Genomic DNA, 17172 nt, shown 5'->3' with positions numbered 1-17172 from the left:
TCGCTGCTCCCCCACCTCTTTTCTCCTCCTCTCCTTCTCCCTTCCTCTTATTTGTCTCCTCCCTGCATCTTTTTCACTTGGCAGTGCTCAGCCTGTTGTTCCATTGTGTCTACTGGGGCCTGTATGCTAGAGATGGAGTCGGCAATGGCAGCCTGAAAATACTCGGTGAGTTCCTCCTCCTGCATCAGCCACTGACTGACTGACTGACTGACTGACACTGCCTCTGTGCTGGAAAATCACTCGCTACCCAAGCAGAATGAATGAGTGGATGATGATGGATGGATGTGTGTGCGGGTGAAGAAGTGCAATAGCTGGTTTGATGGGCACAGGCAGGATCATGCAGAGTTTTGTGTGTCTGTGTGTGTGCAGGGCTGGGAGTTACTTTAAAAATGTATTCCAATACAATTACTAATTAATTGTTAAAAACTGTTGTCAGTAACGTAATCCAAGTATCTCAATATTAAAGAATTGTAATTTTACTACTTTATGATTCTTTTGGATACCAAATATGGTGAAATTGTTTAGATCAATAGCAGTAATTATGTGCATTTAAATGTGCTTCGTTAAGTATGCCGTTCGCACTCAAACGTCAAGTAAACTACCATGAACATATTCTGGGGCTTGTGTTTTTACCCTCACACCATCAGTCAGCGTTATGCCTGAATGCACTAAGAGTTCTTCATGAATGTTTTTGATGAATGGTGAACCGAATGGATCAGTTTGCAACTAATTAATGTGAGTGTCGCTCACTCCTGAGAGAGGTAACGATGTTCACGTTGTCAGCTGATCAAAAAAAAGTGATGCAGACTCACAGCAGAAAGAGAGAGCGACATGATTAAAGAAAAAACAAAACAACAAAAAACTTTCTTTGATCATGCAGCATGTAGTGTATGATCTGGGCCACACTGTAGACTAGAGTCTCTGTTAACACTGACAGCACCATGTTTTTTTACAGTTGTAGTCGTCTCCTCTATCTCGTCTCTCTCTTCATCTCCTTGCAGCTCTCATGCATCATGATGCGTTCAGTTTGAACTGGAAAGTAAGAATTTCTGCATTCCCAGTAGGGCTGAACAATTAATCAGAATTTTATCAAAATCATCTGCCACTGGTATTTTAAAATTACAGAATGTGCAATGTTTGTTAACAGCAAAATGTGTGCCAAAATACCATTTTAAATTACATGTTGCGGTGCTGCAGAGGTGTTCTAGCCGACAAATTGTTCTCTAGACTTCAGAAAACATCTTTGTTTAATACAGATCTCTGGAAAAGTAACACACCATAATCATTTTAATGTTTAATGTAAAGGAGAATAATGATGTAATAAATATCCTTTCCTCTAATATTGCAAATCATGTCACAAATTGCAATATCAGTTAAAATAATTGCATTTAGATGTTTCTTCAGAACTGTTCAGCCTCAGTTCCCAGTTGGAAATTTTAACAATATGTTCAAGTTTGCTGTCTGCTGGTGTGTAAAACATTATTCTGGCCATTTAAATTAGAAAAACAGTAGGTGGTTCTATTTGAAATTAAATTTAAAAAGAGAGAAGAAATGAACATGACCTCATTCATTTTTGGACTGTAAACTTAGTTCAGAATTCAAAAATATGAACTATAAACATACTAACTAGTTCATGTTAATCTGTATGAACAGGACTTTGAGCTAGCTGTAGTTAGCTAACTGGATTTCTGTGCAGCTAACATTAGTGGTTGGATTTACCTGTAAATGTTCTTCCTTCTCTGATTTAAAGACAAATTAATGGTGAAATTTCCATCCAGTGAAGGCATTTTTTTCACTAGAGGTCGTCATAATGAGCGTCTTGAGAGACTACTGAAATGCTAGTTTATTCGCTTAGTTTTTTTCATCCCTGGATGTCTGTGGGATCATGATTATGTTATTTGATACAACTGACACACAACAGTTGAGCTAATATAGCCTAATATGACTTCAGACTATACCAAATACATAAAAAAAGGTCTGTCGAAAAGGCATTGATTAGTTTATGTCCCTGTGAAAGTGGTAAAAATGGGAAAAGTCTCCAATACTGTACCTCTGAACTCACTTTAACCAAATCACACACACTTGTGCTATTTAATTTGATCTCTTTTTGATAACTAATGCAATAACTAATGGATTAATTTTTCACTTCCATTCACTGAGCCTCCCCTGAAACTGTTTGGAGCCCCCTGGGGGAGGCCTGCCTCATACTTTGAAAACCACTGTATTAAAGTTGTAATCCTGTTAATAATCACCGTCTTTAATAAATGTATCTGCATAGTTACCTTTTTTTTATATCCTAATTACGTAATTCCGTTGCATGTAATCTGTAACTCCCCAGGCCTGTGTGTGTGTGTGTGTGTGTGCCTGTGTGTGTGTGTGTGCCTGTGTGTGTGTGTGCGGCGACCTGATTTTATCCCTCCCCTCTGATATTACAGATTCGGAAACCACAGCCTAATTACCCCCTCTGTCTTCTTTTTCTCACTTTCGGTCTCCTCTCTCTCACTTTCTCTTTGTCTCCAGGGAAATTACTGTTCTCCGTCAGTTTCTTGGTGTTCCTTCTGATGCTCATATTGTTGGGCAAAGGTTTCACTGTCACCAGGTGGGGGGTTTGCACTTTTTTTTCTTTGCAGCTTGCGTGTGTGTGCACTTGTATTTGTTCGTGCCTGTATGTGTGTCTCTGTTTATGCAAGCCTGTCACCTTTTGCGGGCGTGTTTATGCTGCCAGTGTCTTTCATCAGGCCTCGCTACGACAGTCATGACACTGTAACTCATGACATGACGATGTTAGGTGTCAGTCAAAAAGTCTGTGAGTTAGCTGGGGGCTGATGAACACCTGATACGTCAGGGGAGTGTGATAGACAGATGCTGCTCTGGTGTGAACTTACATGTCATTTTTTTGTGTGTTTTGTGTCTGCTGAAGGATTATGATCGCCCTTCGAAGCCAGCTGACACATTTTTGGTTCACTCGCTGTTTTCTGGCAACATTTAGCGGACATTTGTTTGCGACAGGCATCGTTTCAGATAGCCTGCACAATAGATGATTTACGAGTGCTCTCTCCTTTGCTGGAACATCAGCATGTATCCATCTCACACCTGACTGGACAAATGCCCGGCTCGCCTGACTGTCAGACGTCTTTCCAGTTGTCCAATTCCAATTTGAAAGTCTGGTTATCAAACATGCCAGCTGCTCTTGAGATTTCTGCCAAGCTATACCCAGAAGTCGGTTTCTTAGTCAGTTGTATGTAAGAAAAGGGCACAATGATGCTAAACAGCTAAAATAGTCTGCTCACAAGGTTTTGATTTATGGTGACTCATCATCTAAACCACTGCTCATAGTTTTCAAGATAGATCCTGCTTCGGGCCCCATTGAATCTCTGTGGATATCTTCCAGACTGAACTCTTGTAGCGAAAACTGAGCTTGCAAGATTTAAAGCAGGCTCTTTTGACTCCAGGATTACATCCTCCTCTGGGTTCAGAAGATTCTGTGATCTCGCTCACTTATTAAATCCTCTTAAACCCCCAGTGAATAAACTTAAAACTGCTTCACCATCAAGCCAAAAACACGTCTGTTTATCTGGACTAACTGATAAGTTGACAGTTTGGAGATAACTACCCCACGACTTTGATATCTTTTCTCTGGTGTGTGGTGTTGAATTAGTCTGAGCAAAAGGATGTTTGAAATGTTGATGAAGGCTTAACGCTGAAATGCTTCTATTTGTTGACTGCTGCTGTGCAAATAAAGAAGCATTAATTTCTGCTTTTGTTAGCATGGACAGCCTTTTTCACAGCCTGCCGTGTCCATGAACGTCTGCAGCCACTTTATATATAGAATATTCAGAGCTGAGCCCACCAAGTCCTTTGTGCTCTGCAGTATTGAATAGCTGCGTTTTGATTAAGCTGTCTTTGCTTTCAGTGTGAAGAAACCGATGCATGATTTTGTGTGTGTTTGTTTCTTATCTCCTGCTAACTTCTGTGTGACCTCTGACCGTCTTTATGTGTGTGTGTTGTTTTGTGTCAGGGCTAGAATCAGTCACAGTGGGTCGGTTAAGTTGAGCATCTACATGACTGTCTACACAATCACCTACGTCATCCTCTTCATCTATGAGGCAGAGGTACAGCACCACACACACACACACACACACACACACACACACACACAATGCACCACCCACTCTGCACACTACAGCCAGTTATTGTCTTGTCTAGGCATAATTCTGGTGGAGATCATACGATAGGTTGTGTACATCTGTGAGTAACCAATAGGGATGGAAGAAAAAAAAATCAGTTCTTTTGTTGCTGAATAGATTTTTTTAAGATATAGATAAATAATTCATGCTCAGTCCTTGAGCTTAATGCTAAAACATAACGGAAACAAGCATCATTATCGCAGAAATATTATTTTAAACTGATTCTTTTTACGTCACATGCTCAACAACATGTGTGCCTTTCAGACACACATTTCCAATACCTTGTGGAAATGATCTAATAGCCGCTGACTTAACTGTTGGTAACTCGGTCTGCTGTTCTTGTGGCATCACAAATCAAACTCAAAATTCCCACTGGTTTTAAAAATACAGCTACGAGTTGGTGGAAACGTTGCGTGCCAGGAGAGGGCGTCGCATATTTATATCTTCTGTGTTATTTATTTTCCACTATCTTGCTAAGCAGGAACAGCTAAATGTGGCAGTTTACTTCATAAAGTATTTTATTTACCACTTTTATATGCAGTATAGCAATAATGCTACTGGAATAAAACTCAGAAAGCCTAACTGACTGTCCTCAGATTATTTTGCATACTGATTAACTCATTGGCCTAATATTTTTGTCCACATTTATGTATGTATGAATGCTCAAGGACTTGTAATTGTGGTGATTCACAATTTTTGAAAAATCTAGAAAAAAAAATGTTATTCGCTGCTCTGTTTTATTCTGCCCGTTGACTTCTCACTCCTCTCAACCAACCAGGAGAGGCCACAAGCCATCAACAACAGCTAGAATAAAAACAAGGCTTACCTGGTCTGTTGAAGGCCATATTTTAGCCATTGTCATGGCGTCCATAGAAAAGTTTAATTTCATCTTTAACTGGAGCATCTGCAGATTAACTCGATAACCCTGTTTTGTCAGCTTCATCATTGTTGCCATATTGGAGTATTCAAGGTCTGCTAGTAAACAAATCAAAGATGCAGACTCTATTCCAAAATCTTCTACGTTGATTCATTTTGTTTTCTTATAAACCTGAAAAAATAAACACGATAGCAGTTGTCGTAATTAAATTCAGTTACGGGGGTGATCTAATTGAGACTAAGCGACTATACTATACAAAAACATTTTATTAAAACTTTGCATACATTCAGATTAAATAAAAAACTTACACCATACTATATATAAAAATTTAAATACTTGCAAATATATGCAGATCTCAGCTGGTTGCATCTGGCAGTTGTGGTGGCATTGCAATATGTGCTTCACCGTCTGTCGCCTGGTGGAGATCTGCACTTTACAGAGTGCACTCCTCTAGCTTAGTAATATATGAATTTTTTAAGATAAATTGCGAAAATTGTGATGAGCCTAAAGTGACACCTTCAAACCCAAAGGCACTAGGTTTGTTTATTATCAAAATGGTTAATGATTCATTTTATATATATCGACAAGTAAACTGAAAAATAAGGAAGGCTCATTATATCACTGTAGGACATTTTTTTTGCTCTGCTTGGTGCCAGACTTTGTTGCAAGCTCTACTGAAGTTACTGGGAGAACATATCTGCATTCTATGACCTTTGATGAAGAAATGTTTGGATTTGTTTATTTGCCGTTGGTCTCCAAATTAAGATTGCATCTCCCACAAGCTTCAACTGACATTAAAGTCTGCAGAATGTTCTGTACTGATGTAATGATCCTTCCATCTTTTTTTAGTTTCAGTGTTTCATCACTAGTCAACACTCGGCTCCTACACTTTCCTCATCAACAGTTGGATGGACAATAATTGTTATATATTCATGTTTAGTTCGATTTTCTGTTAATATGAGCTGCCAACTGGAAAAAGAATATCTGTTATTCATAAATACAAGTAGGAAGAAGTAGAAGTCTGACACAATTGGGAGTTGCTTTCACTTGAGCTGAAAATGAATCAGTAACAGTTTTGATAATATGTTGTTTAATTCCACTGGTTTCAGCTTCTCAAATGTGAAGATTTGTTGTTGTTCTATCTATTATATCATGTCTATCACATTATGTAAATTTGGACTATTGAGTTGACAGAACAAACAATACGAGGGCTTTGGCTCAGGCTCTGGGGAATTATGATTGGCATTTTTAACACTTCATAGACAAAGATTAATCAGTTAAATGAGGAAATAATTGACAGAATAATCAGCAGTGAAAACAATCTTTAGTGGCAGCACTGATTCACACTAATAAAATATGCACAGTAGTTACTAAAAGCAAACTCTACTGCAGTTATTTCCTTCTTAAATTCAGTTCGTAAAAAGTGTGAACACATTCAAGTTCCTCCTCTTCTCATGTGACTTGAAAGCAGCGTCTGAATGCTAGATTTCTGACTTGACAATGCTCGACGCACTTGTGTTATTGCTCTCTTTGGCTTTTTTCTAATAATCCGTTAATGACTCATAGAGGAGTTGGGCCCACAGATTAATGTGGGCTGTAATGGCTTTTCCTGTCAAATCACTCATTACATTGATACATTGCTAATTATGAATATGCATCAAGTTGATTGTTAAGGGAGAAAAATCCTTGATGAGTTACAAATTATAGATCCTGACAGGCAAAATCCCAACTACAAATACAGCTAAAGAGGTTTGCAGTACTTCCTTCTGTACCTGAGATAATAAATCTTAAATCAAAGACTGTTTCTTTAAGGTATCCTGGGACTGGAAAGTTAGACTTACTAATCAGCATACTGTGAGATCTCCCCTCATTAATTATACTCTGCCTCTGTATGTGTGAAGACGGAAGCAGCTATGATGTTGAGCATATGAGCTCATGAATTAATAACACCCTCATCAGTGTTACAGTTACATACATCTCTGCATTCTGCAGAGGCTTCAGCAAAGGCAGATGTAATGATGGTACATTTAGGGCCAGTGGATTACAATCTTTTGAATACAGCGTGGTAATGACCCAGAGGGAAGAGCGCTGTGGAAGTATCTGTGCTATATTTAACGCCGCAGCCTATAGCCATCTCTCACGCTGCAATATGTGGATGTGAAGCGGTGTAATTTATCTGCTGCCTGCCCTCTTACATGGTCCTTTCTATTAAAGAGCTCCAAACTCAGGGGAGTTCCTGCTAAAAATACGCCGAACTAGGTTACAATTGGTACTGAAATAAAGACTTACTGTACTGGGCCTGCAGATGGGGACCTGACAGGCTCCGGTTGGCTGGTCGGATCCCAAGAAGCTCCACACCGAGCCGTCACACCTATACATTATGTAGCAAGGGTAACCCTGTATGGTGGCCAATGCTATCCAGTCACTGGACTGTGAAATGCAATCTAGTGTCCGCAGATGCGAGCACGCGCATGCACACACACACACACACGCATACAAAAACCATGTGCACGCACATGCTGATGACCTAGTTGTGGAGAAAGAGTGTCAAAGACTCACACAGAGAACTCTACGAGCTGAGCTTTGGCTCGGTCATTGCTGTGCATCAGCTGAACCACAAGTCATCCATCTTAGTAATTAGGGCGCCGACTCTAATGTGAAGTCAAGCCAATAGATGCTTCTTTTCTACTTTGTGTGAATTTTTAGCTCAGCTTCTCCGAACTATTAGTTTGTTGTTTAAAGCAGATTTGTTGATTGACGTTTTTCTTTATTCAAGAAAAGTTTTGGCACATGTGTGCAAAACAGTAAGTACAGTAAACGTTTTTCACACAGTAAACACAGGATCAATGTATCGATTCTCCCAAGCTACCCATTTAGTATTGATTTCTTTAAAAGAATATCGATAACATTCTATAAATACAAAATGTAGGTGGCTGCATCATTTCCAAACATTATCAGTACTTTTGTATAATTTTTGTGCAGTAAGTAGCCCAGATGTTTTTTTTAGCTCTCCTGGGTCACATGACTGTGGAAACCTATGAGACAAGACTTCCTGCTGTCCTCCATGGACAGCAGGAAGTCTTGTCTCATAGGAAACATACTGTGTTGTGGTGCTATTTACTGATCTTACTGATTAAACATGCTATTGTAGGATGATATAGAAGTTTAGTGTGGCACCAAACTGGAAAAAAAAGGAATGAATATTTGAATACATGTATTTAACAGCCAAATCCAAATCAACTGATAAAATTCTGGGTCAGGTACAGCCCTAGGATGACCTTTTGCAGACATTAATTCAAGTTGTGATGTCCCATGAAACAGTTGTGACAATGGCCCTTACAGTTAAGAGGTTATTAAGACTGTTTCAAAAAATGAGCCAAAGCATTTGAGAAAAACTGTAATGTGTGTGTCCTCAATTTGGCCTAATGGCTCCTGTCCCTGTGCCAGTTCTTTGACCCAGGTGAAGTGCTGTACGCCTACGACAGCCCTGCAGGCTACGGCCTGATGGGTCTGCAGCTGCTGGCCTACGTGTGGTTCTGCTACGCCGTGCTGGTCTCTCTGAAACACTACCCTGAGAAACAGCCCTTCTACGTCCCCTTCTTCACCACGTATACACTATGGTGAGAGCCACACAGCTTCCTCCCCTCTGCCCTCGCTGTGGATAATAGCACCTGAGTGAGAGATTGCAGGAGTAGGAAAATACACATTTCTCTGTTTGAGGTCTCTTCAATTTGAATAATTTATGCCGCTTGGTAAAAATGTGCACGAGATAGCTGATGGTTTAGCAGTCCGGGAATGAAAAGTTGTTTATTTTACACCACCGTTTTACAACACTGTGTGCCCAGCCTGTGCATTCTAACAACGCTGTAGATAATTGTACTTGAGCGAATGATTGCTAGAGGAAAATATCTATTTTTACTAAGCTGATGAGGTCTCTTCAATTAGAATAATTTATGCTTGCATATATGTGTGCTTGATACTTTAAAGCTTTGTACTGGAAAGTGGCATTTTTCATGAGAAAAAACCCTTCTACACACACTGCTCAGCTTCTCTGCTGCCCTTCACTCACTGTGTATAATAGCAAAAGCTTGAAATAAAGAGTCGATTACAAAGACTAATATTATCTCTGTATTTCTCTCTCATTGCTGCCACTATCTCCCGCTTCATTATCTACGCCACTCCTCTCCTCCCATCTTTATCATTCCCCGTGCTTTACATCTGTTTCTCCTCTCTCTGCCTCTCACCATCAAACTCTGCTCTCATCTTCCCTTTTAATGCGTTTTCTCTGCGCCATTATCCTAAATCTGCTCACTTGTCTTCCTCAGGTTCTTCGCGGTGCCTGTTATGGCTCTGATCGCCAACTTTGGGATTCCCCGTTGGGCCCGGGAGAAGATCGTCAACGGCATTCAGCTCGGCATCCACCTCTACGCTCACATCGTCTTCCTCGTCCGTACCACACATGCACACACTTGGGCTCTTGCAGACCCTTGCACTTTTACATAGTTGACATTATTCAAGAGTCATTATTGCCACTGTCAGTCATACATTATTCACTATTCTTGAGTCATAACTGCCTCATGCTGATTGTCTCCTCCACACATCATTATCTGCCTCCTCCTCACCTTCGACACATTGTTCTTTACTAATGGGCCGTGCTGCTCACGAACATTCACTTTTATATTCATGCTCACTGCATGCATTGCAATTTCCACTTCTCACTTGGACCTTATGTTCTCTGAATATATGTTAGCTACTATATATACTGTTTTACATAGATTATATATGTATACGAAGCATCAGAAATCACCAGCTCTTTTTGTCCTTCTGCCCCTTAGATTATCACGCGACCTTCAGCAGCCAATAAGAATTTCCCGTATCATGTTCGGACGTCCCAGATAGGGATCCTTCTGTCCAGTCCAAAAGGAGGCGAGGGGGCGGAGAGTTTCCCCCATCACGCCTATGGAAACAGCTCCTTCCTGGGAGACTCTCAGCCCAACTTCACTGAACTCTTCTCCATCCAATCAGTGAGTTTAACTTTGTATGTTTTGGGATGCTTAATGCCCGCTGTTGTGGAGTGAAGTTGTTGAAGCTGAAGAGCAAGTGTTGTGTTTATCCAAATGAATGAGCAGATAAATTCATGTGAAAACTATTATTATTTCTTTTATTTATTTATTTTTGCTTTATTTTGGCAGAATTTACAAAGTACATGGAAGTGACAAAGATAATAATATACAGTGCAGAGAGGCAGAAAACCCAGTGTGCTTATGTGAAGCCTCCAACTAAATATTGTTAAACTGTCACAAAGTTAGGGAACTCAAAATGAATGAATTAATGGACAAAACAAATGACAAAGGCAGTATATTATTACATTTATGAAGCTGAAACCAGCAAATGTTTGACATTTGCTTGAAAAAAGAAAAGATTCAACTGTGCTCAAAATAGTTGCTAATTTTCTTTCAATCAACAGTCAACTAATTATACAAATTTTAGCTCAGGAACAGCATATAATTTTATGCAACCTTTATTTACACTCAAAAGATCACTGAGAGGTGACTGGCATTTACAGTGACATGTAATCAATGATACAAAAACAAAGAAAAGGAAAAGACAACAATTAGATATACAAGAGACAAAGACAATACCACAAAAAGCCATACAAACTTTCAGATTAGGGAAGATAATCTGATAGATCAATTAAAATAATCAAAATAGAGTTATGTAAAAAACCCTAAAAATCGAGGTAGATAATTTGATAGATAAATTAAATAAAAGATAAAATACAGCTATGTAAAACAATTGCAAGTAGAGGGAGGTTTAAAATGAAATTTCTAAAATGTCCAAAAGGTTTAACTTTAACTATTTTAAGGAGGAGTTGTATTTTGCTGCAGGAGTCAGGTGCACTAAGAGTTAAAGTCAGTTTTTCAAAGTTTAGATCGAGCTCATGAAACATGAAGCCAGAACTCGTCAGTAGAACAGCTCTGATAAAGCTCATCTGAGTGATGAAGCATTTCTGAAAAGTACTACAGTAGTATGTGAGTCTGTAGCCAGTTTAAACGTCCCCCAACTATTCTGCAGTGCTTGCTATATGTAATTAGATTAATCTAAGATGTTTGATGCTTTTAAAATGCAAACTTTACCATGTCAAACCTAGCTTGAAATTAAATGCTGTCTCATCCAACAAAGACGCCTCAAATTAGAAGACATCAGTGTAACAATACAGTTTGTGAGGGGACATATTTCCAAGGGTTTTTTCTTGGTGGAAGCTGCCGTTTCCTCCTGTGGGGCGTCAGGTGAATGACAGTAAGTCGAGCGTAACATAGCACACGCACTGATATGAAAACACTCGGGCACAAGGAAATAATGATTAAATGGAAACTCTGACAACACCAAATTAAGGTGTCGTGTTTGCTGTGATGAATTGTTTAGCTGTAGGGAGCTTTCGAGTCAGTGGAAGTTTCTTTTTCACACCGCCAAGAAATGAGTGACAGAAGAAGAGCTCTAAATTTTCATCTGCGCGGATACAGTGTGCAAACACTAGCAGGAATAATAATGCACAAAAGAGCGACCCAAATACGTGGTGCAATGTTGACAAAATGTACGACAGCTCACACAAAGTCGTGACAAGGAAAGACAAGTTTACAAGTGCAGCACCTTTCAAACACAGAGGCAAAATAATCGGTGTATAAAAAGACATTAAAACCAACCCCAAAATCAAAAACACATTTTTCCTCTTACCGGTAGTGCTATTTATCCATCTAGATTGTTTTGGTTTGAGTGCAGATTTTTGGAGATATCAACCATAGAGACATTTGCCTGTGGTGCTAAAATATTTTTTGAAAAACTCAACAGCAACATCTCATTCCAGAAATCATTACACAGTCATTCAGAATAATTCACAGACCTTCTGGTGAACTGTTTCATGTAGGAACTATAAACCCCAATTCCTAAATACAGTGCAAAGATATTTAATGTTCAAACTGATTAACTGATTGTCTTTTATTAATATACACTCTGAATATGATGCCTGCAAGATGCAACAAAAAAGTTACCACTTTGCTTTTAACAACAGTCAGTAAGCGTCTGTCATATTTTGTTCTTCATAATGTACCACACATTTTCAATGGAAGCCAGGACAAAACTGCAGGCAGTTCAGTCTAGTATCCAAATTCTTTTACTATGAAGCCACGCCACCATTTTTTATTTCAAATCATTGCATTCTGTTTTTATTTATGTGTTTCACAACAGCATCCCAACTTTTTTTTTTTTGGAATTGGGGTTTGTACGTCTTTTCTACGTCACTTCCGTGTAGAAGGAAGTGTGCATCTACTCATGGACGAACAGTCACAGCTCAGCCATGGAGGACAGCATTAATGTTTACGTCCCACACTGTCACAAGCACGAGCCTCTTGTTCATGAGTAACCAGACATCAGACATCTCTACGACGAGCTCCAAAACTCACACTTAAACAATCTAGATAGATCAACAGCACGACCGTCAAGAGGAAAATATGTACTTTTGATTTGGGGGTTTGGTTAATGACTGACATTATTAAAGTTACACAGCAGTAATTAATATCCTAAATTATAACAAAAAGTTCAGATAAGGAAAAGTTTTAAATTTACATTTGAAAGTGTCTTGGGATGAAGGAAGTTGGTTTTGATGTTCTGATGTAAGCCATTATGTGTTTTACAATCCAGCACTTACAAATTAATTGTCTAACTTCCTGAAAGCCAGTGTAGAGGACTGATGTGCTTAGTTCCCCTGGTTCTTGTTAGAAATCTAACATCAGAATTGCTGCATTGGCTGTAGACATCTAATTGGAAGACACTGGAGAGACCACACAAAAAAAGTACGATAAAACACCCTGACTTTTCAACTTGGCTTTTAGTCTTTATTACTGCGGTATCAAGGTGGGAAATAAGAGTCTCTCCTCTTTGTTGTTGCTGAAGTAAATGTAGCTGCCTGTGATTACTTGTGTTGACAGTAGTCTGTTGGACCAGGGTCGTTTGGTGGAAAAACAAAGTAAATCTGAGTGTGGTGTACAGTCTTAGTGTTCGCAGTATTTGGCCCACAGGGTGAATTTTGAGTTCGTCACAGCCGTCTCTCTCTGCTATAATGTGGTCAGAAGCCAGATTGAAAATTGTCTAGAAACCAATTTCCGGATAAAACAAATTTGTCTGCATAAAATACTGTATTAATATAAAAGCAATCAAGCTGGAGGATTTTAATTTTCTAACTGCAGGTTTTAGTAACTTTGGGAAAATGCCGGATGCCAGTTATGTGTTGCAGCACATAGAATGCTAAGTTCTGCATCTGAAAACAGAACATAGTCAGTTCATGTGGATTAATTGCACATAATTGCATTAATCATAGTATGAAGTCGTGTTTTACCACCACTTATTGTTTAATAACTCAAATATCGATGCAGAGTTGCGGTGAAAAGATGAGACAGATGCATGCTGTGTTTTACGCTGATGATCAATGATTGGGGCAAGAGCGACTAATTCAAAAGCCATTGCTTTCGCCCCCATTGAGTGAAATCCTGTAGGCTGAGATTTCAAGCATTTTCAGGGGTGCTTGCCATCATAAAAATAGATCAAAGATGTTTACTACAAATTTAGCGATACCTGCTGTCCCTTCGACACACAGCTTCACTCGCTCATCGCGGCCTGCCTGCCGCACAGCCTTCACAGTTGATAGGCGATGACTCGTGAAGCACATAGCGCTCATCAAGGACTCAAAACGGTGACACGATCTGAACTGTGAGTTTTAAGATCGTCACACACGCACAATAAAGATAAATGAGATGTGGATTAAACAGTCCAAATCATTAGGAAGGTGTTGTTCATACTGTGTTTTCACGTTTACGTGGACGACATGAAGGCAGGACTCGATAACGATAATTCAACAATAATTCAAAATAATTACTATATACACACATTATTATGAATAATGTGAATATAAATTAAAACATTAATATGCAGTAGGGCTTTGCCTGATTCTTAATTTTGTCATTCAAATCAGATTCACTACGAAGATTTGATAATTCCTTTTTTTTTTTTGTTTGTTTTTTTCAGTTCAGCCATGGACTAAACTCCTATTTCCGCCTACAGGAGAATGTTTTACCAGTAACACTCAGTGCTTTAATGATTTTTTGTCACCTGTGATGTGCAAACATCAGATTTCCTTACAGTCAGTGTGTGTATCCTGCTGCTCATAGTTCAGGTATCAAATCCCAGTGCAGCACATTACCTGCCCTGCTGCTCTGCAGTGCGTCGGGATGACTGTAGTGGCTGACAGAGCCTCACCTGCCCTCCACTTTCATTACAGTTAGGCTGTAAACTTTAAAAAAAAAAAGGGGTTCTTTAAATCACCACAAACCACAAAACTGTCATTGTATCCAGAACAAAGCAACAGCATGACAGAGCTAAAAAAACCTCTGGTTTTACTTTCAGTTAACCACCTGTGCAGGTTGTCACATGGATTTTTTGAATAATATAAAATTTGTTTGATTCTGCACTGAAATGTTATCCCTGTGCATTTTTGTAAGCTTTTGTTTTATCTTGTTATTGTAAAAGAAAAGTAAGAAAAAGCGTAACTGCTCAACCTGAAGGATCTTGAAAGTTGACTGGGGGGTCTCCAATTTGAATCGACTTCCAGGGGGCTGCCCTAACATGCAGTGGGTTCAGTTTGTGGAGAGTAAAGTAACTGACCTAGAGGTCAGGAAACCCTGTACATGTGTAAGTTACCCTGACCTACATAACACCGAGAGCGTCTGTGAGCTGTAGAGGAAGCTGTCAAAATGTGATGTATCATGTGGCGTCACAGTGTCAACAGAGACCCACTTTATGTCAGGGGCAACATATTTCCTTAACCTACATCCTGATCAGACCAGGTCAAAAGTGTAAAACCATCCTCCTCTTCCTTCCAGGACCCAGTTAAGACGGTGGAGGAGACGGTGGCCCGTAAAGGACCCGAGGTGCCGAGGAACAGCGAGCAGAAGATAATCACCACTGCTGCCGACCTGACGTCGATATTGCCCCCACCACCGCCCCCAATACCCCCGCGCCCGGCCGCACGTTCGCCCCCGCTGCCTCCCCGGCTCCCTTCCTTCACCGAGTACTTCAGCATGCAGAGCGGAGGAGGAGGGGGGTTCGGGACGAAGGCATGAGACAGAGGGAGAGAGGGGACGGCACGGAGAGAGCGGACAGAATGACAATATAAAGTTAAGGAGAAGTCAAAGTGGAAATCAAGGTTTTACCGTTAAAAGACAAAAGGGAAAAAAGTTTGGGCGGACGAAGAGGAGAAATCATCAGAAAAGTGAATCCCTAAACTTTCCCTTTTCACCTGTGAATGGAAATAACCCGAGTGGAGGAGTGAGGCGGTTGTGAGATAGAAGAGTGCTGAGCTTGTTAAAGAATAAAGAAGCAATAAATATTTGATGTTAACCAGTAAAAGGCACAGAGGGAGAAAGATGACAAAGTGGATGTAGCCAGAGCAATAGAATGATAGCTGTGCACGATGCGGAAATGAACAAAATTCTTGAAATACTTTTATTCAAAAATTCATGAGGCATTGATGGTGTGCCTGGAAAAGTTTGTAAATAGCTAAAACTGGAGGGAGCCACAGCTCTATATAGTTTTATTTCAAAACAAGAAATTTGTTTTCATGCTGTTTTTTGTTTTTTTTTTCCACGTCATTAAATTCCAGTTGGTGCTGTGACCATCAGAAGAATCTCATGCCATTACATTTATCCAATTCATGTAAAAAAAAAAAAAAAGACTTTTTTTATGTTTGACACATTTTGATAAAGCATAGATATTTACTCTATATGGAGTTTGTTGGGTTAATTTATATTCTTATATGCCTTCATTGCAGCTGGTTATTCTGGATTGATATGCTGATGTGTAAATGTAAAACGTCACGTTTACTGTGGGCACTTCTAGGTACTCGTAAAAACACGCATGTTTGTATTGTATTTCCCGTCCAAAAAGCTGATATATGTACTCCACGTGACCATACGATATCCGCTTATTGTGTGTATTGAAAACTATACTTTTGTAAATACATACAATAGGCTTTAGTATATTTTTGACTGGATAAATTCTGTTGATTGTTATTCCAATCAAAACTCTCGCGCGCGCTGTCTGAACCGCAATATAAAACCAATATTATACTTTATGGGTTTCAGTTGAATTTTCACTGGAGTGCAGAATATGCCTGCTGAAAAATGTCATTTCTGTGTATGTAGACGTTGGTGAATGTACTGATGCAATACAGCACAAGGACAGGGGTGACTTTCAAGTTACTGGGACACTACAGTACACCTGTGTCGAATTTGCTTTTCCACTCTATGTTCCACCTCAACACATCCGTGATTTAAAGGGATAATTCGAATTATGTGAAGCGGGGTTGTATGAGGTACTCGTCCATAGTCGGTGTATTACATCATGGAGCAGCAGGAGCACCGCTGTAGGAAGTTAAGTCATGCACTGCTGAGGATGCAGCAAAATGTATTTTAGCCACCTAAAAAAAGGCCAATTTAATCAAAATATTGATGCAATGTATGCTATAAATGTATGCTATATGTAGAATATTTTCATCACTTTACCTTGCCATCAGACAGCCTTTTCTGATGGGAAACTGCTGTTATATAAGCCAAATATCACTCCATCTACAGCAACCAGACTCCTTTTGCAAAAACTGTAATTTTACCTCAAAGAAGATGAGACTTAGGCCGCTGGTGCGACACTGTTTTAAAGGTTACTTCAGATTCGCCAAAGTCACAATAACACAAAAACTAAGGCTTTACACAGAGGAACGTTCATGCAACTAGTTGCAGGTTTCAAATTGCATGAAACATAATTTCCAGGCAACGTCAGATACATGAAGAAGTTCAAGATGATCAGCAACGCAATGTGATAGTGATTCTTATGGTTGTTTCATAAGAAAGCTATTGGTGCATTAATGCTTATTGATAAACTGGACCAAAAAAACAACCTACTGATTACTAATGTTGAAATCAATCTGATGAAATGAGACTGCAGCATAGTTTGATGTCATCATCTAAAACATGAACTATACACTAGGCTTATTGATCGAAGCAG

The 17172-nt window shown here is 39.4% G+C and overlaps 1 protein-coding gene across 1 annotated transcript in view; it reads left to right on the top strand.

Moving 5' to 3' along the window:
• The window catches only part of tmem145 (transmembrane protein 145), a 70960-nt gene extending 54726 nt beyond the window's left edge, over positions 1 to 16234 (top strand). Inside the window, exons 9-15 of the mRNA XM_084725748.1 lie at positions 85 to 165; positions 2521 to 2599; positions 4019 to 4112; positions 8512 to 8684; positions 9390 to 9510; positions 9900 to 10088; positions 14997 to 16234. Coding sequence (XP_084581874.1) covers positions 85 to 165; positions 2521 to 2599; positions 4019 to 4112; positions 8512 to 8684; positions 9390 to 9510; positions 9900 to 10088; positions 14997 to 15236 — 977 coding nt within the window. The 3' untranslated portion in view covers positions 15237 to 16234. The remainder of the gene's footprint in view (positions 1 to 84; positions 166 to 2520; positions 2600 to 4018; positions 4113 to 8511; positions 8685 to 9389; positions 9511 to 9899; positions 10089 to 14996) is intronic.
• Positions 16235 to 17172: the final 938 nt, after the last annotated feature.

Source organism: Lutjanus erythropterus, chromosome 9, assembly GCF_056507025.1.
Source record: "Lutjanus erythropterus isolate fLutEry1 chromosome 9, fLutEry1.hap2, whole genome shotgun sequence".
In the NCBI taxonomy this organism is placed as follows: Eukaryota; Metazoa; Chordata; class Actinopteri; order Lutjaniformes; family Lutjanidae; genus Lutjanus; species Lutjanus erythropterus.
The sequence above is the reverse complement of the archived record's forward strand: the minus strand, read 5'-3'. Positions and strand labels throughout refer to the sequence as shown.